The sequence below is a fragment of the Microtus oregoni genome, unplaced genomic scaffold (assembly GCF_018167655.1).
Source record: "Microtus oregoni isolate MIOR12 unplaced genomic scaffold, Mior012 000081F_ref0000091, whole genome shotgun sequence".
NCBI classification, from domain to species: Eukaryota; Metazoa; Chordata; class Mammalia; order Rodentia; family Cricetidae; genus Microtus; species Microtus oregoni.
The window spans coordinates 2548707-2575573 of NW_024544541.1; the positions used below are offsets into that span (position 1 = coordinate 2548707).

A 26867-nucleotide genomic window follows, 5' to 3' on the forward strand; every position below is an offset into this window, starting at 1 on the left:
TCACTTGTCTCAACTGACATATGAGACTGTGGCTTATCCGTTTTTTTGACTGACAGTAAGAATCTAGGGAGCTGAAACATGTAAGGTGCTTAAAACCTTGCTTGGCACAGCAAACACTCAGCACACATCTGCGGTCACTAAAGCCACATGGCAACTTCAGGCCATTTCCTGCCAGTGAACGTGCAGCAGGAAGCTGTCCATCCATGTCTCCTCCTCCATCATGAGGCCTGCCCAACATGGTAGAGGCTGGCCACGGGGAATGTCAAATTTAAACTAAAATCCATTTAAATGAATTAACACCAAATCTTCAGTTTCTTAGCCACACATGCCACCCAGGGCTCACAACACTGCATAGAGAACGCAGCCCAGACACCACCATAGCAGGGTCTCCTGCATGGCTACAAGGCCGGGGTGCCATGGGGCCAGACTCTGCAGACCATGGAATCAGGGCCGGATTCCGGTTGCCCCTCTTTTTGAAAGGCCCGTGTACTAAAAGAATGATTTTACCTTTTTGAAAGTACTTCATCAAGCTGAGATAGGATCTTACTATGAGCCCCAGGCTAGCCTGAAATTTACTCTGTAGCCCAGGCCAGCCCACGATCCTCCTGCTTTAGGCTCCTGGGTACTTGGATTATAGCAGCACCCCACCACACCTAGCAGACAGTTACCATTTTAAACAGTATTTCAGAGCATTAGAAAATTACACTAAAATTCACACATCTGTCTTCATCGATGTTTGCCTGGACCACAGACAGGCTCTCATTTGCGTACTGTGATGGCTAAGTTCACTGTCGATTTACACCATTGCCATAGGCTCTATGGACTACAGAACCTAAATATTCCCTGTGGAGGTCTTCAAGAAAACTTTATTGATCCCTATTACAGAGACACACCCTGAGTTAGAACCTAGGTGGCAGTGATACCAACCAGCATCCTAGGACGGGCTAATAAACTGGAGTATGAAAATGCTTTGGTTATTAGTATTATTTTATAAAGCTCTATCTTCACTACTTTTACTTATGTTTATATGCAGATGAGTAATGGTGCCCTGGGAGCCAGAGCCATCAGATCCCAGGGGAGCTGGTGTTACCAGTGACTGTGAGTCACCCAAAATAGGTCCTGGGAATTGTGTGCGCTCTTAACCGATGAGCCCTCTCTCCCGCACTAAAAGACATGTTGTGAGATGATCCCAACTGCCAATCTTTGATTCAGTGTAAATGCTCCAATTTCTGACTGGAGTTCACTTTGCTGCAGAGCACAGGGCAAATGCGGCAGGCAGCTCCGTATCATGTGAGCCTGTGTTCCCGGCAAGGCCCCTAGGCCTGCAGTCAATACAGACAGGACCCTGGCATGAAATGCTGATCGCTGACACTGAGGCGACATTCAAATAACAGGCCGAGGACACCCTATACTCAAGCAATGGGAAAAAATGGAGGCAGGGCTTTGCTCTGTTGCTCAAGCTGGTCTTGAACACCTAGGCTCAAGCTATCCTCCTGCCTCAGCCTCCACAGAAGGCTCAGAAGCATTGCTAAGCCATCCTCTCAGAGTGATGCAAGAATTTCTATCAAGAGGGAAGGAGGGGCTGGAGAGATGGCTCAGTGGTTAAGAGCACTGGCTGCTTTTCCAAAGGTCCTGAGTTCAATTCCCAGCAACCACATGGTGGCTCACAACCATCTGTAATGAGGTCTGGCGCCCTCTTCTGGCCTGCAGGCATACAGACAGAACATTGTATACATAATAAATAAATAAACAAATATTTAAAAAAAAAAGAGGGAAGGAAATGAACAGCTGCTTGGATAAATGGGTGTTGTCTGAAGTTTCTGTCCTGCCTAGTTCCCAGTCTTCATCTGGGTGATAACTGCAGACGGTAACTTCCCTCTTCCCAGAATTCTCATTATCCCGCCCATACTTCCTGCCTGACTACTGGCCAATCAGCATTTATTTAAAATACAAGTGACAGGGTACAGACCATTGTCCCACAGCAAATGGGACTTCAAGATTATGAAGGTTTGAAAGGGACCTCCCTCGGCTCTGCTAAAACAAGATTGCCCGGGCAAACATGGTACCTGGATCACTTCAGCAACAGATGCTGGGGACCAGACCTGATGGCAAGAAATGGTCAAGTTCATGTTTGGGAGGCCACTCTTGTCTTGTTGCTTGATCTTTTTATGTACATGCATATTTGCCTGCAAGAGTTTATGTGTGCCACATATGTGCAGTCCTGTGGAGGCTAGAGTGGGTGCTGGAACCCCAGAACTGGAGTTACAGGAGGTTGTGAGCCATATGGGTGCTAGGAACTTAACCCAGGTCCTCTGCAAGAACAGCCAAGTGCTCTTAACCTGAGCCATCTTCTCCAGCCCCTCTGGGGGTATTTTAGATGAGATCAGGTATATTCGAGGTGCAACAGCCCTAGATATGGGAGGAACTTTAAAGGCAGGGTCAATGGGGTCAGAGCATAACTGAGAAACTAAGCCTGATGTTGCCTCCTCCTGCCCAGGGAAAGAATACAGAAGGGAGGTCTGTCTGGAAGACTGGGAATTAGTATGTCAGTTTTAAACATGACCTTGTTCTGCAGTGTGATTGGCGGTGGGGCTAGCCTGTAAGAGTGCCTTCAAAGACACAGCTGATGAACACAGGAACATGTATGACTTGTAAGCACATTGTGCTGCCCTCCAAATGAGACCAGCAGATGTGTGTAACTCTTTCTCATTGAGCCCCACTGACTGTGAGTACTGCAGCTGGCTACTGTCGCGGGCTCTGCCAAGGGGCTTCAGAAACCCTCCAGGGCTTATTTAAAGCCCCTCTACTGGGTCCTTTGCCTACAGTGACCTGAAGCCTCAGCAGCTGGCTGGCTGCTACAGCAGGGAAGGGGTTTACCCTTGCACAAGCTGGGTTCCCAGGGGGCTTCAGCAGAGGCAGCCAGCAAACGGCCTCACGTGTTATCTGTTCATCTAGCCCATAGCTGTGATTTTAATGAGGCAGCTGGGTCCAGCTGTGGACACAAGGTGGGACAAGTGGTCAGTAAGAGATTCTGCAGCACCAGAGGGGGGAGGGAAGACGGCCTAATGAAGGCAGAGTCAGCAGGAAGTGCGGAGGGACATTCAGGGAAAAACCAACAGAGAAAAGAAGTGGAGTTAAGTCTGGGGTGAGAACCTTGGCTTTAGCTAATGGGGCTTTCTATGGCACTACGGCCTGTGTGTGTGTGTGGTGTTTCTGTCTCTGTGTCGTGTGTGTGTGTGTGTGTGTGTTGAGTGTTTGTTGTGGGTGTATGGTGTGTCTGTGTATTGTGTGTGTGTCACTCTCTGTTGTGGGTGTATGGTGTGTCTGTGTATTGTGTGTGTGTCACTCTCTGTTGTGGGTGTATGGTGTGTCTGTGTATTGTGTGTGTGTCTCTCTCTGTTGTGGGTGTATGGTGTGTCTGTGTATTGTGTGTGTGTCTCTGTGTCATGTGTCTGTATGTGTGTCACTGTTTGTGTCTGTGTCTGTGAAGTGTGTCTCTGTCTCTGTGTTGTGTGTATGTCTCTCTGTTGTGTGCGTTGTGTATATATGTCTCTCGGTATGGTGTGTCTGTGTGCGTGTCTGTTATGTTTGTGTCTGTGTAGTGTGTCTGTCTCTCTGTGTTGTGTATGTGTGTCTCTATTGTGTATATGTGTTGTGTCTGTGTGTGTCTCTGTTTGTGTGGTGTATATGTGTGTGTCTCTGTGTTGTGTACGTGTGTGTGTCTGTTGTGTCTGTGTGTGTCTCTGTGTGTGGTGTATATGTGTGTGTCTCTGTGTTGTGTACGTGTGTGTGTCTGTTGTATGTGTGTATCTCTGTGTTTGTGTGGTGTATATGTGTGTGTGCATGGTTTGGCTAACATCATTTATCCTTACCATCTTCAGGCTTGCATGGGGAATTTTTCAGCAAGTCCCAGGCATGACTCAGTTTCCCCCACAACACTTCCTATCTGTCCCTGTTTAGCACAGCAAGGAGTCTCTCACTGCCAACTGAGCGATGGGGAACCTTCCCACAGAGCTTCCTGACCCGTCCCTCCTTAACTTGTATTTATGTCACTCACGTTCCACTCTCGCAGGAGCTAAAGCTTGTTTGTTTCAGGGGTTCTCAGACTTCCTAATGCTGTGACCCCTCAATACAGCTACTCATGTTGTGGTGACCCCCAACCATAAAATTGGGGGGGTTATTGTTGTTGATGATGTTTGTTTTTAATTTTTTGAGACAGGGTTTCTCTGTGTAGCTTTGGAGCCTGTCCTGGAAACTCACTCTGTAGACCAGGCTGACCTCGAACTCACAGATCCACCTGCCTCTGCCTCCCAAGTGCTGGGATTAAAGGTGTGAGCCACTACCACTCAGCTTCATAAAATTATTTTGTTGCTACTTCATACCTATAAATATTTGTGCTTTTCAACGGTCCTTTGATCCCTAAAGGGGTGGCGACCCACAAGTTGAAAACCACTGATTTATTTGCTTATTTATTGATTGATTTATTTATTTGTCTGGTTGGCACTGACCCCCCCCCCCATTCTTCTTCCATTTTATGCACAATTCACAGACATCGCCAGCATCATATGGAGTCACATTGGCATCACGACCCTCGGCTGTCCCCTGGACCTCACACACTACAGTGAAGAACTTCTCAGAATCGCCTCCGGTGCCACTTCCTCCCGGCCCTGGCCCCTCCTATTCCATGCAGACTCCACATAACTGCACTGCAGAGGACCTCCTAAAACCCTGTCTTCCTGTGGAGAATCAGAGTCCCAGCCATGCCAGCCAGAACCCAGCAAGGCCTGTGCCCCACCATCACTCACCAATCTCTCTCTCTCTCTCCTTTTATTCCACTCTAAGATTTTCTAATATTGCCAAGGGAAATTTTCTTCCCTAAAGAATTCTTGAATGACAAGTGTCTGTGAGTTCCAGGGGATCTGATGCCCCCTTCTGACCTCTGCAGGCACCAGGCACTAAGTGGTGCTTATACACACACGTAGGCAAAACACTCATACTTGACTGTAGGCCAGAGAAAAAGACTTGAGAATAGCCAGAAGCAAACATAAAAATAATAAACCTTTAAAAAGAAAAGAAGAAGACTGGCAAAGAGAGGGAGTCACCACCGTCGTCTAAGAAGATGACGCCCACAGCAGGGTCCTCAGCAAACTGATGCATTTCCTCCTTCGAACCAACTTAGGTCACCCCAAGGAAACAACCTGGACCTGGCCGTGTATGCACACGTGTCTGATACTGACAACACATACCAGAGGTGTCAGGGATAAGATGATCCGTATCACACATGTGTCTGCTTCAGAGCGCTGTCACGTGAGCTCAGCGCTTACTTACACACACCCCAGAAGGGGCTAGGACCACAAACCAGAACGTTCTCGGAGAGCCAGCACAGCAAACCCAGGCTGTCTGGCAACTCTAATACCAGTGATGTGTAGCTTAAACTCATTTGTTCTCTCCCTACACGCATGGGGTGCCAGTGTGTCCCAAGCACTGACCTAGCGAGGGTGCTAAGGACAAAAGTGGACAAGGTCATCATCTCTGCTGTCGTGAGTGACAGACCTTGAGTCAGTTTCCCCACCCGGGAAATGGCACCTGACTTCCGGAAGCAGTAAGGACAAGTGGCCCACAAAGAGCCCCATGACAAGCTGGGAACTGTCAGTTCCCTGACAATGAGCTCACAGCCATCTCCAGTCATGTTGAGACAGCAAACTCATTGCCAAAACGATCCCAGAATAAGTCTCCATGTCTGGCCTTGCTCCAACACAAAAATAATTTGAAGGAACTGTGAGGAAATCGGACACCGAAGACTTATATAAAGAGACAGAAGCCTATTTCCCACATAATACTAAATTGGAGACTATACATTAACATCTTTAAAAATTACATTTATTGCTGGGTGTGGGAGCGCACACCTTTAATCCCAGCCCTCGGGAGGCAAAGGTAAGCAGATCTCTGTGAGTTTGAGGCCAGCTTGCTCTACAGAGTGAGTTTCAGGACAGCCAAGGCTAAGAAGTAAGACCAAAACAATACAAAATTACATTTATCTATTTCTCTCTGTGTGTGTGCACATGTGCATACATGTGTGCATGTCAGAGGACAGCATAGGAGTCCATTTTTTTCCTTCCACCACAGATGAGGGACCCAGACTGGTGGCAAGTGCCTTTACTCGCTAAACCATTTTGCTGGCCTGAAGATGTATTTTTTTGAATGTTAAATAGGATTCCACTGTTAACACGGAAGCAGCAGACGTCCCATCTCACACTCTGGACCAGGCAAGGCTCCACTGCTTTAGACAGGTTTGTTCTATTGTTATCTCTGGTGTGAGGGGGTCGGGGTCGACCTACACCATGCTACACAAGTGCTCTACCCTAGCTACCACCCAGTCCACAGCTGTGAATTTAAGCTCTCAGACACATGTACACAAACGAATATTCCCCAAGCCGAAGGGTGTTAAAATTTTGGGGGTTTTCCCTGTTTTTTTGAGACAGGGTTACCCCCTGCCCCCAGGTGTTAAACTACTCTATGTTCACAGAGGATGAAACTGTGGGGTAAGTAACTGGCTGAAGGCTGCATGGCCAGGGTTCAAGCGCTACCCGCTGGCTCATAAGCCTGTCTGCTCAGCCTCACCAGGGAGACATTCTGAGATATGATGGCCAGGCACGGCAGGTGCTCCCTTCCACATCCCATACACCTGTTCAGGCCCCAGGCAAAAGGTCAAAACCCCTGCTGCCGTCAGGAGTACACATCCACAAAACAGCCAAAGTGGAAAAATGTGAACGTCTACCTATGGATGGGGGAAAACCAGAATGTGGCCTGTCCACACAAGGGACTGCTACCCAGAAATTAAGAGGACCAAGGTCTGGCGGATGTCACCACAGAACCCTGAAATCAACAGCAGTTACTAAACACCGGAGGTAATCTTATGGGAAAGCAGCCAGAACAGGCAAACCTATGGCAGTTGCCAGGGGCTGAGAGGACACTGTGGAGGGCCGTGAACTGAGGCACTGTGGAGGGCAGTGAACTGGGGTGGGGGTTGCTTCCTGGAGTGCTCAAATGCTTTAAAGGGAGAGGGGTTGATGGGTGAACAGTCTTGTGAACACGATTTTTTTTTAAATTCAGTGGATTACAAAGGCTGACTTTTCTGGTTCATGAATTGCATATTTTAAAAAAGAAAAAGAAAAAAGATCAGGTATAGAACACACACCTTTAATCCCAGCACTCAAGAGGCAGAGGCAGGCGGATCTCTGTGAGTTAGAGGCCAGACTGGTCTACATAAAGTGAGTTCCAGGACCGATGTGGGATTCCCCTCTGTGTGCTGTGCATATTTTATTACCATTGGTTAATAAAGAAGCTGCTCTGGCCTATGGCAGGGCAGAGTAAAGCCAGGTAGAAAATCTGAACAGAGATACAGAGAGAGCAGGCGGAGTCAGAGACGCCATGTAGCTGCCCAAGGACACTGGAACTTTACCAGTAAATCTCATGGCGATACATGGATTAATAAAAATGGATTAATTTAAGATGTTAAGCGCTAACTAGAAATATGCACGAGCCACTGGTGAAACAGTGTTGTGATTAATATAGGGGCCGGGAAACGAACAAGCAGTCTGGGTTTACACAGGACAACCGGAGCTGCACAGTGAGACCCTCTCGCCCTCTCAAAACGAAAAAGGAATATGTGAGTGGTTAAGGGCGACTCGGGTCGACTGCAGGTCAGTCCAATTACACCATAGTTTGGTTCTACACTGCGTCTCTGACTAGTTTATCTCATTTATATGTCAATAAAAAAGAACTGAGGACTCCTAAAACCATGAAATATTATAGGTATTGCTTCATTCCAAATACATTTGATAAATGGTATAAAAATATTAAATTTTTTTTTTCAGGACAGGGTCTCTCTGTATAGCTCTGGCTGTCCTAGAACTCACTCTGTAGACCTGTCTCTGCCTCCCTTCTGAATGCTGGGATTAAAGGCATGCACCACCACCGCTGGGCAGCAAAATGAAATCTTATTGGGGGTGGCACACACTTATAATCCCAGCAGAGGCAGGGAGATCTCTGAGTTCGCAGCCAGCCTGGTCTACATTGAGAGTTCCAGGACATCCAGGGCTACACAAAGAAAAACAAACAAAAAGCAAACAAACACTCACCCAAACAATAATAATAAATGAAAGAAGACGTCTTACATCATCGGGGACAGAAAAGTAAACTCAGTCTCATGAGAAGAGGGAAAGTGCTCCCTCCATGGCTGTTAGGACGTGAGGTCCAGTCTGTCCCCTTCCCTTCCTGACTTCCTGCAGCTATAAAGAACACCATGACAGAGTGTCCCCTGTCCAGCCTGAGCTAGAATCTCACCTCTAAGGCCGAGTGGAAAGCTCAACAGCTCTGGGCCTCAACTCCCCCCCCTCCTTCTCTCTTTAAAAACACTTCTATATGTTTATCTTTTGTGTGTGAGTATTGTCTTTCATAGATGTCTAGGCACCACCCGTGTACCTGATACCCACAGAGAGCACCAAATCTCTGGAAACTTGAGTTACAGACAGTGGTCATGAGCCACCACGTAGGTGCTGGGAACAAACCCGGGTCCTCTGGAAGAGCAGCCTGTGCTCTTAGCCCCTGAGTCAGCTCTCCAGCCCCTGAGCTTCCTCTCTTTAAAATGAGGCTGGCAGAAAACATTCTTACTTCAAGTGGCAGAGAATTAAATACAAATTTTTATTTATAAAGCACTTGGAGAGGTGCCTGGAATCTAATTCTTGATGCTTAGGCGCAAAGGTATTCTTAGCTGTGTAGTAGGACTGAGCCCCACAAACAGGCCACACACAGCTGGCTTGGTAAATCGAGGCCGGAGGCAATGAACGCAGAACCCAGGGCTTCAGTCATTTCTTTGCTATGTTTTGAGGAAGGGTCTCATGTAGCTCAGGCTGGCCTTCCTCAAACTTACTATGTATCAGAGGATGACCCTGACAGTTTAATCCTCCTGCCTCCACCTCATGAATGATGAGGGGATTAAAAGCATGCACCACCATATGTCACATGGTTCTGGGCTCTGGCTAAGCAAGTTCATTCCCAGTTTATTTTTTTTAAACATTTTGTTTTTGTTTTACATATATTATGTTTGCCTCATGTGTCAGTGCACCTGGTGCCCTCAGAGGCCAGAAGAGGGGGTTGTATTCCCTGGACCTGGAGGTCCAGCTGTGAGCCCCTAGGTGGGTGCTAGGAATTGAACCACTCCATCAATTTAAAAGTCCCTGGGCTTTTAAATCACTTAAAATGCAGGAATGTATATAAATCCACTCAAAACACATTCTAGGCAACCACACTAGAACTGTGATATAGCTCTAAATGTCACATACAGAAGAAGCAACTGTGATTACTTAAAAAACACAGTGGAGCTGGGTACCTAGAACTCTGGCTTCAAAATCCAACACTCTCTCCTGGCCTCTGTAGGAACCTGCATTCATGTGCGAAAGGTTGTTTGGGGCTGGGGAATGGTTCAGTGGGGAAAGAGCTTGATGAAGCCTGACCACCCACACTAAAGGTTGACACAGGCTGGAGAAGATGGCTCAGTGGCTAAGAGCTCTTGTGGAGGACTTGGTTCTGATTCCTAGCACCCACATGGTGGCTCACAATCATTTCTAACTACAGTTCCAGGAGATCTGATATCCTCTTCCAGCCTAACACACCTGCACACATGTGCAGACAAAACACTCATATATATATATGGTTTTAAAAAACTGAAAAGAGGGCTGGAGAGATGGCTCAGTGGTTAAGAGCACTGGCTGCTTTTCCAGAGGTCCTGAGTTCAATTCCCAGCAACCACATGGTGGCTCACAACCATCTGTAATGAGATCTGGCGCCCTCTTCTAGCTGCAGGCACACATGCAGAGAGAATACTACATACATAACAAACACACAAACACCCTCTTCTCCTTGCTAATGTATCAAAAAAAAAAAAAAAGGAAGGAAGGAAAGAAGGAAGGAAGGAAGGAAAAAAAGAGAAAACTTTAAAACCTGACACAGCCACACATGTGCATGTGTAATCCCAGCATGGATCTGACTCTGGGACTGAGAAAGGACAGCCCTCCACCAGCCAAGGCTGACACGATGCAAGAATAGACCTGACTGGAAAATACCACTAAATGTCAGCAATGTAGGAAAATTACCACACGACCAAAACCTCTGATGTTATCCTACAAATTTTTTTCTGTGAGGACACAGGATACAGTCTTATAAAATAACTCAACTTAAACATTTATTAACTTTAGTAAGTGGGGTGTTATGCTTGCCATCTCAGCCCTCAGAAAGTTGAGGCAGGAGGACAACAAGTTTGATGCAAGCTTGCATTAATATATAGCAAAACCTGTCTCAAAATGTAATAAAAACAAGCCAGAAAGTGGGACTGGAGAGATGGCTCTTCCACAGGACCTGAGTTTGGTTCCCAGCACCCACACTGCAGCTCACTCACAACCATCTCTAACTCCAGTTCCAGAGGCTCTGATGCCCTCTTCTGGTCTCCTTGGGTACTGCATGCACATGGTGTTCAGGCAGAACATCCACACACACAAAAGTAAAAGAGAAAAAAATGAACCCACTAAGCTGGGCATGGCAGTACATGCCTGTAAAAAACAAATACTGGGGCGTGGTGGCACACACAATCCCTGCGCTCCGGAGGCAGAGGCAGGAGGAGCTCTGTGAGTTTGAAGCCAGCCTGGTCTACAGAGCGAGTTCCAGGACGACAAGGTCTGTTACACAGAGAAACCCTGTCTTGAAAACAACCAAAGCAAAAGAAACAAATAGAGAATGTGCTCAGAATGCAATGTATGTTCCTTAAATAGCACAACAGCATTCACAATTTTAAACCACAGAGAGAGGGGCTGGCGGAGGCCTCGGTGGCTAAGGGAACCTGCTGCTTCTGTAGACCTGGGTTTGATTCCCAGCATGCACAGCTCCAGTCCTAGTGGCTGTGATGCCCTCTTCTGACCACTGTGGGCACCACGCATTCACACGGTACACACACACATATGCAGGCAAAACATTCGAACACATAAATAAATCTATAGGAAATCCTTTAATTAAATAAAATTTAAAGACTGAAAAAAGAAAGTAATCTAGGCTAAAAGAATTTCCCGACAAAGATGGCTCAAAGTTCCTTAAGTCTGTGTAGACGAAAGGAACAAGACCACGTGCCGTGAAGTGACGCTGGCATTTGAGCACCCAGATGCAGGTGAAAGCCAGGGTTGCGTCCAGGTCCCCGGGCCCCCACATCGATGCTATACTGAACAGTGCTCACGTGGTCTGTGTGCTCCGTCTGGCTGTGCTTGTCTAGACGGTATCTGCCTATCTGCACAAAGCAGAGCACATAACGATGCAATTATGCTAAGTATTTCCCCCTTCGACCGGCAGAACAGCTCTGCTCAGCTACCCGACTGTTAGAGAGCATGTGTTGCCTGGAGCCACAAGCAGCTCTCAGCTACCGAAACCCTTCCTGAAAGGTCCAGTCATCCAGGCAGATGGAAGCTGCTTCCTACCCAGGACAAGCTTGCCACAGAGAACAGCTGGCCACCGTACCTGCAAAACGCAGCGGTGAATCTTTATCCAGGGCGATGAGGGGAGGGTCCAGCAGCACTGTGTTGTCGTTCTCGGTGACTATCCCGTGGTAGGTGGGCTCGAGCCATGGCTTGTGCTTATTAACTGCATCGGGAGAAAAGGAGAAATCAGGTAAGAATAGGGCCGCAGCTCTAACCCTCAGCCGCCTTTGAGGACAAATGCCGGCTGGCTACACACGCGTGTGCACACATGAGGAAAGGCCACCGGCACACAAATCAACAAGGTCAAAGGAGATGGAGCCTCTGGAAAAAACAGGATGTCATTACTGGAAGAGGCCACATGAAATCTAGCCCAGATCACAGAGACAAAAATGGACTCCTTCGCGCCACAGGCTACTCCTGGGGCAGGAGCTCTGACGACGAGGACGACTCAGACAGGTCAGCATCGCCACCCTCCTCCCCATGCAGCAGCAGGGATGGCTGCCGGCGCTGACAGAATCAGGAAAAGCTCACAATCTGCACGGGTCGGCCTTCTATCAAAGGGTTCATTAGACGGAGGGCAACTCTGCTGCGCAATGAGCTGGGCAGTTCACCCACTGGGAGACCCCAGGCTCTTCCCAGAAGCTTTTCACATAAACTGCACTGGGAAGGAAGCTGGGACACACCTGGGGGAGGTAAATGGCACTGAAAACCACTCACAAACTCCAACACTCTGTCACGTCTCAACACCCTCTAATCTTAGTGCCCCCCACTCCCCCAGGGCCATGGTATGTAGTCCAGGCTGGCCTCAAATTCAATCCTCCTACTTCTGCCTCCCAAATCGCTGGGCTCACAGCTGCACACCACCGAATCACATGCCAGTCTTTCATTCTACAATGCAAGTGGTTAGCTTGGCTTGCAGTTAATAGTAACATTTGATACAAACAAGTATTAACACTCTGTTTTACTAATAAAATTATAGGCATAATAAAAATAAAATTGAATTTTTATTCCAGTATTTGAGTCCATAAAACTCTTAGGATATCACCTTGGTTTTTTCCAACACAACATGAACATAAAATTATTAAGCAAAGCAAAATGCAGGGTGCCCGTCACATCCCAGCAGAGTGGCCTGGTGCCCATCACGTCCCAGCGGAGTAGACGGGCTGCCACCTTAATGGACAGGCTGCAGCTGAAAATGGTTAACAAGTTTCAGAGTAGAAAATAACTCTGTGGGGGGCTGGAGAGATGGCTCAGTGGTTAAGAGCATTGCCTGCTCTTCCAAAGGTCCTGAGTTCAATTCCCGGCAACCACATGGTGGCTCACAACCATCTGTAATGAGATCTGGTGCCCTCTTCTGGCCTGCAGGCATACACACGGACAGAATATTGTATACATAATAAATAAATATTTAAAAAAAAAAAAAAAAGAAAATAACTCTGTGGAGATTAATTCCACCACCATCCCAGCATTCTAGCTTGATAATTCCAAACTTCTCAATTGCTCCTTTAAGCTGGCAGTATAATGAGAGATGGCCATTTCTAGAGACTGAACTTTTCAATAATTAATGAATGATATTTTTAATATTTCATCACATTCAATTTGCATTATGAAACATTTATAGAAACAAGTGACTGATGTTTCTGTAATCACCCTCTCTCCAAAACCACCAGAAGATTATGGGCTGTAAGTCCAGAACACATCAGCCACAACGCAGTCCTATACACTATGGGCCGTACGTCCAGGAACATGTCAGCCATGACAGTCCTACACACTACAGGCTGTACGTCCAGGAACACGTCAGCCATGACAGTCCTACACACTACAGGCTGTACGTCCAAGAACACGTCAGCCATGACACAGTCCTACACACTACAGGCTATACGTCCAGGAACACGTCAGCCATGACACAGTCCTACACACTGTGGGCCGTACGTCCAGGAACACGTCAGCCATGACACAGTCCTACACACTACAGGCTGTACGTCCAGGAACACGTCAGCCATGACAGTCCTACACACTACAGGCTGTACGTCCAGGAACACGTCAGCCATGTCAATCCTACACCTCGCTCACTTCATTGCACTCCAGATCAGACCCAGCGACATCTCAAACAGCAAAACTGGCAATCAAAGCTGCAGGTGAGTGGAGGGGCTTTCTGGAGTTACTCTCAGATGAAAATGATTTGTGACTTCAGATTAAACCATTAGAAACTTGATTTAAAAGTCACTATAAGGAGGCTGGAGAGATGATTCAGTTAAGGGCACTGGCTGCTCTTCCAGAAGATCTGGGTTCAATTCCCAGCACTCACATGGCAGCTAGCAACTATCTGTAACTCCAAGATCTGACACCCTCACAGAGACAGACATGCAGGCAAAACACCAATGCACATAAAATAAAAATAAATCAATATGAGCAGTGAACCTCTAGGTTAACTTCAAGTATGAAAGTTTTGTTCCAGGCACATCCCAATTCTGTGGGCTAAAGAAGGCTGTTCTCCTGCCTCAATCGCAGAAGCAAGAGACGCTGGCAGGTTGGTTTCGGATTCATGGTGTGCTCGCTACGTCAACGACACACTGCACAGCTTTCTCGTCTACTTTCTATCCTTTATAAGTAGAAACTCTGATGTATGCTTCCTGCTTCCAAATACCTAGGCTGGTCACACTGTACACTTCAATCCAAGACAAACTGAATTATGGTCCATCAAAAGACGCCGCAACCCTGGGATACTGCCACCAGGTGGCAGCAGGTGCTTGGGTGTTATGCTTGATTTTAAAAAATAAACTTTACATGAGAAAGCCACGAAGAATAAATAAAAGTTAAAACAAATAAACACCCTCTGGCCCATCCCCTGGTCACTAAAGGAGAATCAGCAGCCCCCATGAAGACGACAGAGCTGGCAAGACCAGCAAGACTTCGAGTCCCTAAAAGCTAGTGGTACAGGCCCACTTCTGCAAACTCAGGAGGCAGGGACAGCAAGTTCAAGGTCAGTCAGCCTGGACTACACCGTGAGTTCCAGGCCAGCAAGGGCTACATAGTGAGATTTGTCAAAAATAAATAACAAATATTCATTTTTTTTTTTTTTGATTTTTCGAGACAGGGTTTCTCCGTAGCTTTTGGTTCCTGTCCTGGAACTAGCTCTTGTAGACCAGGCTGGCCTCGAACTCACAGAGATCCGCCTGCCTCTGCCTTCCGAGTGCTGGGATTAAAGGCGTGCGCCACCACCGCCCGGCAACAAATATTCATAATAAACAATGAAGTAAATTCTCTGATTCTCGTTCTCTCGAAAACACTGGGGTGGGAGAGGCTGGAGAGACCACTCAGCAGTTAGGAGAATTTCTCACTCTTGCAGAGGACATGGTGGCTCACAGCCATCCATAACTCCAGCTCCAGGGGACCGGACACCCTTTTCTGCCCCCTGTGTGGGCACCAGCACACACTTGGTGTGCAGAATACATGCAAGCGACACTCACAGAGTGTGAAATAGGATTCAGAACAGTGAACAGGTTGGTGCAGTTTGGATAGTGAGTGACCCCAAAGGTCCAGACGCTCTAACTTGCTCCCCCAGCCTGAGGTGCTATTGGAAGGTGGTGGAACCTTTAGGAGATGGGACCAGATGGAAGGAAGGTAGGTCATTTGGGAGTGTGGCCAGGATGGTGGCCCCTCCCTCTCTCCCCTGCTCACTATTTTCTCTGGTTCCCATCCACTAAGTGATCAGCCTCCACTACACACTCCATGCAGTGGTGTACAGGTCTCCACAGGCCCAGGATGAGGAGCCAACTGATCACAGGCTGCGGGCTGACCACCACCACACCCTTCTTCGTGTACGGGGATTTTCTCCTGCATTTTTCACAGCAACAGAAAGCTGACGGGAGGGCATTTGCATGGTTGCAAACTGGAAATGCAGAAGATGCATTCTCAGGGCTGGAGACTCACTATAACTCTCCAGTAAGAGCAGGGACTGCTCTTGCAGACCTGAGTTTGGCTCCCAACACTCTGTCAGGCAGCTTACAACAGACCGAATTCCAGGTCCAGGGTGATCCTCTACCAGGGGCACCTGTGCTCATATGTGCATAGCCACACACAAACACACACATACACACAATTTAAATTAATAAAAATAAGCTGGGTGGTGGTGGTGCACACATTTCCCCAGCACTCAGGAGGCAGAAGCAGGTGGATCTCTGAGTTCAAGGCCAGCCTGGTCTACAGAGTGAGTTCCAGGACAGTCAGAGCCACACAGGAAAAACCCTGTCTCAAGAAAAAAAGAAATAAAGGAAGAAAGGAAGGGAGGGAGAGAGGGAGGGAGGGAGGGAGGAAGGAAGGAAGAAATCCTCTGGTTGCCATGTTGTCCTCCGACCTCCACATGTACATTATGGTACGTGCGCGCGCACACACACACACGCCAATAATAATAAAATGTAAAAACAAAAGACACACTCTCAGACTGAGTCCTGTCTCCAATCATAATTCTGCTCAGCTCAGACCATCTGTGGTCCTTCTAACCAGCTGAATGTCACAGGCCTTCAGCTTCTCAGAGCTATGTGTTTCCAGCAGTCTTCCATCTCTGTGCAGAAGGCAGGCTGCAGGGTACTGGGCTCTTGGGACACTTGGGCAGAGCACAAACATGGAAATGCGTCTGCCTTCCAAAACTCTTCGGCCCTGCTGACAGTGCCCTCGCAGTGCTGGTGAGCCAGCGCTGGGTGAGGGCAGCTTCACAATGAGGACCACATGCCAAGGCAGCTGCCGACGCCTACTCCCCTGCCAAAGGTCAAGTGAGAGCAAGCAAGATCTTCCCCTCCCGAGATACACAAGCCATTGCTTCTCAGAACTTATGAGCCAGAACCAGTCAAGAGTCAATCAAAAGCCTGAGGAACTGTAATTCCACCATGTAAGCTAGACATATAGACATGGAGATGCACACCTTTAATCCCAGCACTCGGGAGGCAGAGGCAAAGGCAGATGGATCTCCGTGGGTTTGAGGCCAGCCTGGTCTACAGAGGGAGTTCCTGCACAGTGAACTCTGGGATTAAAGGCACGTGCCCCATGTCTGGCCAGCAGTTTAAAAAGAACAGGAGGGCAGAAAAGGCGGGAGGCCTGAACAGGAATCAGTGAGGTTACTGTGCAAATTCTGCTCTGCCTGGCAGAACTGCACGGGGTGGGGTGCGGGGCCTCACACATGCTAGGCAGGCGCTGGCAGGGGATGAATGGACCACCTCACTTAGGTAACCGCCATAAACCTCTGAAGGCTATAAGCATGATTCATGTCTCAGAAGAAGCAGTGAAGGCAGGACCAAACTTCTTAGGCCTCCTCCCAGGCTGGGGGACAAGTCCAGGACCATCCCCCGTCAAACTAGCAATTCCTCAAACTCCCATTAGCATAACTCATGCTAAAGAGAACCCCCAGATGCAAACCTTTAGTACAGTGGTTCTCAACCCCACAGTGGTCGCGACCCCACAGCAGCCTCAGATTAGATGTTTATGTTACAATTTGTAACAGCAGCAAAACTGTATACAGTTAAGAGGTGGAAAAGGAAAGAACTTTATGGTGGGGGGGGGGGGGTCCCACAACATGAGGAGCTGCATTAGAGGAAGGTTGGGAACCGCAGCTCTAGATTTATTCTTTCTACTCAACAAAGGAAGAGCGTGCCACACAGCGACGGTGCTAAGGGAAAGCTGAAGAACCTGGCACTGCTCCTCCTCAATCTACCCCCAGCTCTGGGCTCTGTAGATGCAGCCGCTCTCTTGGATTTCGTAAAATGCTTTCAAATTATTCAGTGATTCCCCCCCCCCCACTAAAACTAAACTAAAGCAGCTTGGTGCTTCCCACTCTTGGCCTCTGTGGGTGCCACACATACCTGGTGCACTTACACACACACAGGCAAAACATCCATAAAGTGAAAATAAATAAATGTGAAGGAGAAACAAGCTAGCTAATTAAATGTGCAGAGCTGGGCCTCCAGAATCTTCCCTGGGTAAGTCAGCCAGGGTTTGTCTCCAGCCAGTGTCAGAAGTCCTCTAGGGCAAATCCCAGTCCTCTTCCCTAGAGAGGCGACTTGGATCCACCTCATTAAGAAGAACAACATTTTCCACATTAAAACCACTGCACACTCTAAAACATCCAACCACGTCATTTATGTGTGTTAAGCCGGTGTGAAATATAAAAATACACAGTGTTCCATGAATTCTGAAATCACACACATCAGCACTTGGTTTTCTTAGCAAATAGCACAGAGAAAGGGCTGGGAGGCGACTCCGTGAACAAAGCACTTGTCACACAGGCATGGGGGATGGAGTTCAGGTCCCCAGCACCCACCTGCAACCCCAGCCCCAGAGGTACAGACAAGGGATCCTTGGAGACTGTAGAATCCTGAGACTAGCGATCAGCGAGCTCCAGGTTCAGCGAGAGACGCACGTTGCCTCAATATACAGAGACGTGATTAAAGCCGGCAGCTGCTGCCAACCTCCGGCGCACGCACGAACACACACAGAGGCTCCTACCACAGTAGCACCTGGAGTTAGAGGTGGAAGGATCAGGAATTCAAGGTCATTTCCAGCTCCTTGAAGCATTCAAGGGGAGGGGCGAGAAACACAGTTGTAATTTCTCAGTCTGTCTGTGAAAAGCACTAGCTTGTGACACGGCGTCGAAGAGGCCGGATTCTCTAGGAGGGTGATAGTGGATTTAAACACAGCACAGTCAGATCCGGCCCTGCAGGGGCTCATGGGCTTGAAAGCTGTCAACAGGGGTAGGATGACTATGACAGACTGGCTCGCGAGAAAGGACAAGGCAAGGGAGAGTGGGGAGCCTGGAGAGTAAGCGAGGCTAGCAGGAGAGGAGGTCCCAGGGCTTCTCCCACATAAACTGCAAAGGAGGGAGATGAGGGGAGAAGCCAGAAGCGCTCTGCCTGGCCCTGCAGGCGAGGGAAGGCAATCCGCCAGGGCTGAGGGACTTGAGACTGGAAGCAGAGACACCGAAGATGAGACACAAGGAGCTACTTAAGCTGTGATGTCAAAGTCTCGGCTTCTGCAACACACAGCAGTGAGGGGCTGGGGAGATGGCTCAGTTGCCAAAGCACTTGCCTTACAAACGTGCAGACCCAAGTCCACTATGTAGACTAGGCTAGCCTAGAACACACAGAGTTCTGCCTGCTTCTACCTCCCAGATGCTGGGGTTAAAATCTTGTGCTACCACATCCGGCTTAACAAGTTTTCTTTTAATGCTTACAGTGTGGTGAGGATGTGGCTTTGGGCAAAGCATGAATCTATCCCAGGTGGTGGCAGCAGCGGCAGCAGTAGCAGCAGCAGCAGCAGCAGCAGCAGCAGCAGCGGCTGCCCATTAGCTCAATTTTCTACCACTGGGCCCTCCATAAAAGGTTATGTTTCACTTTCCAGTGCCTTCCTATGACATTCACACTGTTCTAGAACAAAAGCCATTGCAGTGACATTAACTGAAGATGTTATGTTTCCAATTTAACTATTTTTCTCAATATTAAATTCGTCCTAAAGCAGGGCAGGCAGCCACCCAAACCATCTGATTGAAGGTCTGTGTGGCTGTCTCCTGAGCATCCTACAAGGCTTGCAGTGTCCGGAGGGCTCGTCGGTCCCATCAACGTGCTCCAGCAGGTGAGCCAGCACCCGGAGGCCAGCTGCAGCAGGCAGGGCATCTCTTCCGCTGCTCCAGCGGGAGCTGGACCCAAGCGCTGCAAACAAGACAAAGGTCCAGTGTGCTCCTCTCTAGAAGCTGCCAAAGGTAACAGGAAGGAGTGCAGGGAAGGCCAACCTGAAGTGTTGAGGAAATCAGAAATCTCCCTTTGGATTTTGCTGTAGGCTGGGAAGGTCCAGGTAAAGGCGCCCCCCTGGGGTCACAGAAGTCCTTGTGTCCTGGACTGGGGACAGACTCGAGCAGAGATGCCGATGCCACATCCTAAGCTTCAGCATTTCTGGGAACAGAACAGACTCTCACCTGAGTATGGAATACATAAAGGTATATAACTTGGCGCCTAATGTTTGCAGCTCACCTCCTAGCTGCCTGACTCAGGTGGGTGGGGCCAGTTTCCTCTGAGATTCCACAGTGACTGCTGACTTTGTCTACTGATAACTGGTTTTGGGGGACTAAGCACAAGGATAGGAAAAAGAGTCAAGGGGGTTGGGGTTGAGGCAAAAACACCCCTCTCAGGTGTTGCCTCTGGAGCCAGCAAAGGAGGGAAACTGGGAAACTCATTCCTGAAGCTGAGGGTAGAAGAGACCAAACCTCGGACAGCAAAGAGCCACACTGCTGTGAACCCCAGAGTGGCAGGAAAGGAGGCTGACTCCTGACTGCAGCTTTGGCCAGACCTGGAGGAGGCTGAGGCCCTCAGACTGACCAGCTTTGGGGTTGGCTGGGCCCTTCTCCCCAGCAGAGAACCCATCACAATTGCTATCAGAGGAAGCTCAGGATCGGAGGTTACGTAGGGGAGAGTGGAAAGGTTCCTCGGCCTGAGTGGGTGGTTGTGCCTAGAAGCTCCCTCTGAGCACCCCCACCTTGGCAGGACCAACTGCTGCTTCCTCTCCATCACTGGCAGCAGTCGGGGCCATCAGCTCCTTGTGTTGCTTTGGCCTCTCACCCTCAAGCATCTCGGGGATGACTGTTAATTCTGAGATATGATGCAGAAGCTCCCACAGGCAGAGCCATGCGGGGCTGCAGCCGTCATCACGCTGCGGCTTTCTGCGCTTGCTGCTCCTGTGTGCTTTCCAGTGCAGACTACGACCAGTCCGTGTTTCCAAATCTCCCGACTGCGTCCTCGGAACACACTTCTCTGTCCCACCTTTCCATCTCCTCCTACCTCACGCACAAGCCAGCCGGTCACATACTAATTTGACCAGATGCTAATGATGCTGATGAATTAAGGGATCTATCTGCAGAGAACTTCAAGTTCACACGAAAACACAAACCACAGCAAGGAATGTGTACTCCACAACCGGGTGGAGGAGCAGGGCCCTTCGAAAACCAGTTCATCTTGCATGTGTCTGGCCACTTTCATCAGACAGCCACACATATGAATTATTCAGACTATGTATGTCTATGCAGTTTTCTGTTGGGGACTGCAGACCACCAGACCCTGAATTTCCCGTAAACAACTTGTTTTCCTCTGCTCTGAGCATGAGACCCTGATGACAGGGGAGTGGGTGCTGATGGGTCAGCAGCTGAAAGATCCTGAGAGATGGGGCATGGCCAGAGCACTATATAAGCTGCCCCTGAACACAATAAAGGGGGCATTCTTGGGGATTCAAGGATGACCCATGACTCTGTCTCTCTCTGTATGTGTGTTTCAATATTGAGCCCCCTGCCCCGTAGTGCAGGAGGAACACCTCAGGCATTGGACACGTAGTACAGGTGCTACAGGACCATAGTACACGTAGTAGCACAGATGTTACAGTTTTCTTTTTTTCTTTTTGAGGACAGGATCTCACTATGTAGCCTGATCTGGCCTGGAACTTACTCTGTAGACCAGGCTGGCTTCAAATTCACAGAGATCCTCCTGTCTCTGCCTCCCAAATGCTGGGATCAATGTTGTATGCCACTATGAGCAGCTTTCTTTTTAAGACTTTTTTTTTTTTGTATGAGTGTCTTATCTGCACATATGTATGTGTACCATGGGCATGCCTGGTGCCCTCGAAGGTCAGAAAAGAGCATCAGCACCCCTGGAACTGGAGTTCTAGAAGATGGTGGTGAGCCACCTTGTGGGTACTGGAAACCCAATTCAGATCCTCTGCAAAAGCAGCTCGTAAGTGCTGAGCCGTCTCTCTAGCACCTACAGACGGTGTCCTACAGAACCAAATGCAGAACGCACAAGGAGCAGATTCCCAACGGTGACCACCCAGGAGCAGCTCGGTGTGCAAGGCTCTTATCAGTGAGCGCTTGCTGTGCGGACTACAAACCCAGTCATTCCAAACCTGGAGCACTGGCAAGGAGTTCCTCCAATTTCCTCTTTTTAATGCTATCAGAAAGTACAGGCCAAGCTTGCCCTTTCCCACCTCTTTTACCATCGCCACATTTGTCTTGGATTTAAATAGGGCAGGGCCCTGTCTTGAGTGGGTAACTCACAGTCCAGCGGCATTTCCAGGTCCTGTGTTTTGAGTCTCCTGACCTTCATGCACAATGGGAAACTTTATCACACGCGGTTCCAAAAAGGCCACGCGGTATTGAAAACCTGCTGACATTCATTATCAATGCAAAATCCTTCCCAGCTGCTTCGTTAAGTACTGTCAAAGGCTGGTTACAATCACCTCTAAATCCATAAATCCTGGCCAGAACACCAGGGTTCTGTGCTCGCTCCTGGTTTCTTCTCCTTTGCTATTTACGTTCCTGTGCTGCAAATGACAGCAAGACTGACGCCCTGACAATCCTGGATGATTTACAAAATAAATGCTGAGGCTCTGAAGATAAACAGAAAAGGAAGCTGCCTACTTATTCAGCCACCGGGTCTCCCAGGAAGCTTGTTTATTTTTACCCGAAAGAACAGAATGTAACAATGAGACACTTGACTCCCAGGTAGGGGACCCTGAAGAAGAAAAGAACTCGTTTTGCCTGAGTTGTTCTGGCTGTTCTAAATCCCAGGACACCAAGCTATGCCATCGCTCTCTTGAAGGGAATTACGGTGCTCACAAAGATGGATTTGTACTAGACAGAGATGGGCCTACTTGATAGGTATTGCTGCGAAGGAACCACGTCCTAGGTTGGTTTCTGCGCCTTTAGAGGAGACCAGGAACTGTAGGAGCCAGCGACATGATTCACATGCACAGGCTCTCTGGATGCTTCTCTTCTGAGGGTCTCAGGAAGTCAGGCCAGCAGCAGCAGCTACAACAGGCTTAGGACAAGCACAGCCGAGCTCGGACCTGAGCCCCTGAACGTGCAATGAGGCTGTCCCTTATATGCCAGCACTAAGAACAGGATGGGAGCTGGGGACTGGCCAAAGAGAGGCCGGTAGGACTTGCCACGAGTTAGTAGCCTCCTGGAAAGGGCACCGAATCAGGAGAATCAGACCACCTCCAGCCACCTTTCAAAGGCTCTGTCCTCACTGGGCTCTCTCTCTAACCCATTTGTCAAATGGGAGCCAGAATGAATGGATGCAATGTGCGGTGATTAATCAGCCAATCAGAGGGAGGGTCACAGGCAGCAAGATGAATGAAATGGAGGAAGGACAAAGGCTTGCACCAGAACAAAGCATCACACTGAGAAGCTGAGCCAGGCAAGGGCTAGCGGGTCACACCAGCACTGTCCTTGTGTAGGGACCTCCACTGAGCCCTCAGCCTGAAAGACAACATCTACACCACTGGAGGCAGCCAGAGAGAAAGAAACCAGGCTAGTTGATGGAAACCTGAGAATCCAAGTCACATGAAGAACAGCTGAGAGAACAGAGGATGCTTGGCTTGGAGATGTCAAAAGCTGACCTGCTGGGGAAGTGAAGGGCAAGGGCTCCCTTTGCGGCATCTGCCAGAGCTGGAGATGGCTCAGCGGCACTTGATGCTCTTGCAGAGGACCTGAGTTCAGTATCCAATAGCCACATAAGGCAGCTTACAACTGCCTGTAACTTTAGCTCTTTAGGATCCAATGCCTTCTTCTGGACTCTTCCAGCACCCTAATGTACATGGTACACACACACACAGACATTAACAAAGATTAAAAAATAAGGGTTGGACTGGGCTGGAGAGATGGCTCAGTGGTTAAGAGCATTGCCTGCTCTTCCAAAGGTCCTGAGTTCAATTCCCAGCAACCACATGGTGGCTCAAAACCATCTGGAATGAGGTCTGGTGCCCTCTTCTGGCCTTCAGGCATGCACACAGACAGAACATTGTATACATAATAAATAAATAACTATTTAAAAAAATAAGGGCTGCACTCGGGAGGCAGAGGCAGGTGGATCTCTGTGAGTTCGAGACCAGCCTGGTCTACAGAGCTAGTTCCAGGACAGGCTCCAAAACCACAGAGAAACCCTCTTTCAAAAAAAAACAAACAAACAAACAAACAAAAAGGGCTGGAGAGATGGTTCAGTGATTAAGGGCACTGACTGCTCTTCCAAAGGTCTTGAGTTCAAGTCCCAGCAACCACATAGTGACTCACAGCCACCTATAATAAGATCTGGTGCTCTCTTCTGGCTGTAGGCAGACATGCAGGTAGAACACTATAAATAACAAATAAATTACTTAATTTAAAAAAAAAACAAAGAAAACTGTTTATGTCACTGTTGGGACTTTCTCAGTAAGCCAACAGCACCGTTCCCACTGCTGAAGAACTGGAAAAGAATGGAGTCAAATAAACATGAATACTCACAGCAGCCGATGAATGGACGAGACGGGCATACTGTTTGCTATTTTAGAATGTCCCCCTTCCTATCATCTGTAGGAGCCAGTCGGCAAGCAGGACCCAAGATTGGGTCCAACCATCAGTGCTTATGAAGGGGGAAATGTAGGAGCCAGCCATGATAAGCTAGATATAAACAGATGACCCAAAGGAGGTTTTTTACTTCCAACCATTAACACCTGCCAGAGTAGGACTCAGACATTGATAAATTTCACAGAGGCCTGAGTCTCAGTGGTTTACCTGGTTGCAGGAGGAACCACAAACTGAGATTACCCGAGCACCACCCAAGAACAGACCATCCAAAGGAAATGTCTAACATTCCAACTGCTGTAGATAGGATCACCTGCAGCACACTCACCAGGACAACCCTAGACAAATGTCAATCAGGGGTCCTGAACCTCAGAAACCTCTCACCCCCATCTTTACTACTATAAAACCCTATTCTGAGCTCAGGACTCTCCGTTTATTCCAATACATTGGACATGCGGAGAGACTGAGTTTGCAAACTTGCATAAAATAAAGGATCTTTGCTTTTACATACGGGACTCGGTCTCCTTGTTGGCTTTTTGGGGGACTTTGTGGATTTGGGCATAACATCATCATTAGGTAATGTGGAAGCCAGTGTCTGCCCTAAAGGCCTAAGGAATGAGATGCAGAGATGGAAAAAACATATCAGCCATCTCAACCCTATGTAGATACAGGCTAATGTGCATTTCAGAGTCCCAGCTACTAATTAAATAAAGTTACAAAAAAAAAAAACACAACCTAAAGGTAAAAGCAGGCTTTAACACATAGTACAGGTATATGGTGGGCTGTACCATCCAGGCTCGTGTAAGCACACCCTATGCTTACAGAGCAATCCGGTCGCCCAGCACACATGGCTGGTGTAAGCACACCCTATGCTTACAGAGCAGTCCAATCACCCAGTCACACATGGCTGGTGTAAGCACACCCTATGCTTACAGAGCAGTCCAATCACCCAGTCACACATGGCTGGTGTAAGCACACCCTATGCTTACAGAGGGATCCAGTCGCCGAGCACACATTCCTCATGATATCTCTCTCAACGAAGCAACATGTGACAAGATTAGAAAAGAAAAAAATCTAAGCCAGGGCCAGTAACACAAGCCTACAGTTCCTACAGCTCAGAAGTCAGCATCTGGAGGATCACCTTAGATTAAAGAATCCAAGACCAGCCTCGTGAATACCCCAAACAAAACACAGAGGGGCCCGAAAGAAGTGGTTCTCAAACTGTGGGTCACCATCGCACAATGGTTGCCTATTAGATATTTGTATTATAGTTCATAACAGTGGCAAAATTACAGTTATAAAGTAGCAACTAAATAATTCTACAGTTGGGGTCACCACAACATGAGGAACTGTATTAAAGGGTCACAGCATTAGGAACATTGAGAACCACTGCCCTAATCAAAGCAATAATGATATAAAAGAAGTTATTAAGCAGGGTAGTAGTGGCACAAGCCTTTAATCCCCAGCATTTGGAAGGCAGAGGCAGGCAGGATCTCTGTGAGTTCAAGGCCAGCCTAGTCTACAGAGTGAGTTCTAGGACAGTCAGAGATACACAGAGAAACCCTATCTCAAAAAAAAAAAAAAGAAGAAGAAGAAGAAAAAAAAGAAAAGAAAACAAAGAAAAGAAAAAAACAAGAACAAACAAAAAGTGGTTATTTAAGAAATCAAAACAAAAGTTAGGGCTATATCAGGAAATTAATAGAAAAATCAACAAAATCAAAGTTGGTTCTTTGAAAAGATGGAAAAAGATAAACTTGTAGCTAGGCTAAGATAAAGATTCCTGATATCAGAAATGATGACTCAGTGGTTAAGAGCACTGGCTGTTCTTCCAGAAGACCCGGGTTCAATTCCGAGCACCCACATAGCAGCTCACAATTGTAATACCAGTTCCAGAAGATCCAATGCCTTCTGACCTCCATGGGCACTGCATGGATGTGGTACACAGACATGCAAAATAAATATTAAAAATAAAGCTAAAATATTTTAAGAAATGAAGAGAAGACATCACTAGAGATTTGTGGACTTTAGATAGAACAAAGGAATAATATGGGGGCTGGAGCTATGGCTCAGAGGTTAAGAGAGCACTTATTGCTCTTCCAGAGGACCTGGGTTCAATTCCCAGCACCCACACGGTAGCTCACAGCTGTCTGTAATTCCTGTTACAGATAGGATCCAACGCCCTCACACAAACATACATGCAGGCAGAACAGCAATGCACATAAAATAATTTTTAAAAAAGAATAAAGAATACAAACAATTCTATGCACACAATTTAGTAAACTAAATAAAACAGATCAATTCCTTGAAAGGCAAAGTCTGCCAAAACACACAAGGAATACACAAGCCAAACAGATGACAAAGGAGAAAAAGCCAGATGGCTCTGTACATGGCGATAAGCTGTTAAAACTCCTAATTCTGCTCTACAACAAGCCACAGGCCAGCAGAGCACATCTGTGACGGATGTGCTCCACACAAGAGACACAAAGGACTCGAGTCTCAGTGAAGAGCCAAGTGCAGTCGGCCATAGTGCACACCTTCAATCCCAGCACTTGGGAGGCAGAGGAAGGAGGATCTCTGTGAGTTTGAGGCCAGCCTGGTCTACAGAGCTAGTTCCAGGACAGCCAGAGCTACTTAGTGAGACCCTGTGTTTAGATGACTGGATGGATGGATGGATGGATGGATGGATGGATGGACGGACAGACAGACAAGCCAGGTGCACCTGTCGCCAGAGCCCCTTGAGAGACTGAGGCAAGAGGATCATCGAGCTCGTAAGAGACCAGCCTGGGTGACAGAATAAAGGCCTCGCCTCAAAGGGAAATACAGGTGAGAACATGAGGGTGAGAGGCAACTCCGCGAGAAAATGAACAATCTTACCACAGGCTAAAGACCTGACCCACCAGAATCTTCCACAGACGGCAAGGTGAGTGAGTGTGTTAACGGATGCCCGCACGCAGTCTTCAGGAAACTGCCCATCTGGATGA

General features: G+C 48.0%; 1 protein-coding gene across 4 annotated transcripts in view; it reads right to left on the bottom strand.

The window, feature by feature from the left end:
- LOC121441779 (calsyntenin-1) overlaps positions 1-26867 on the bottom strand; it is a 65923-nt gene that overhangs the window by 21891 nt on the left and 17165 nt on the right. For all 4 annotated transcript variants that reach the window (XM_041643067.1, XM_041643066.1, XM_041643064.1 and 1 more), the window contains exon 2: positions 11560-11682. In XM_041643067.1, the coding sequence (XP_041499001.1) occupies positions 11560-11682 (123 nt within the window). The remainder of the gene's footprint in view (positions 1-11559; positions 11683-26867) is intronic.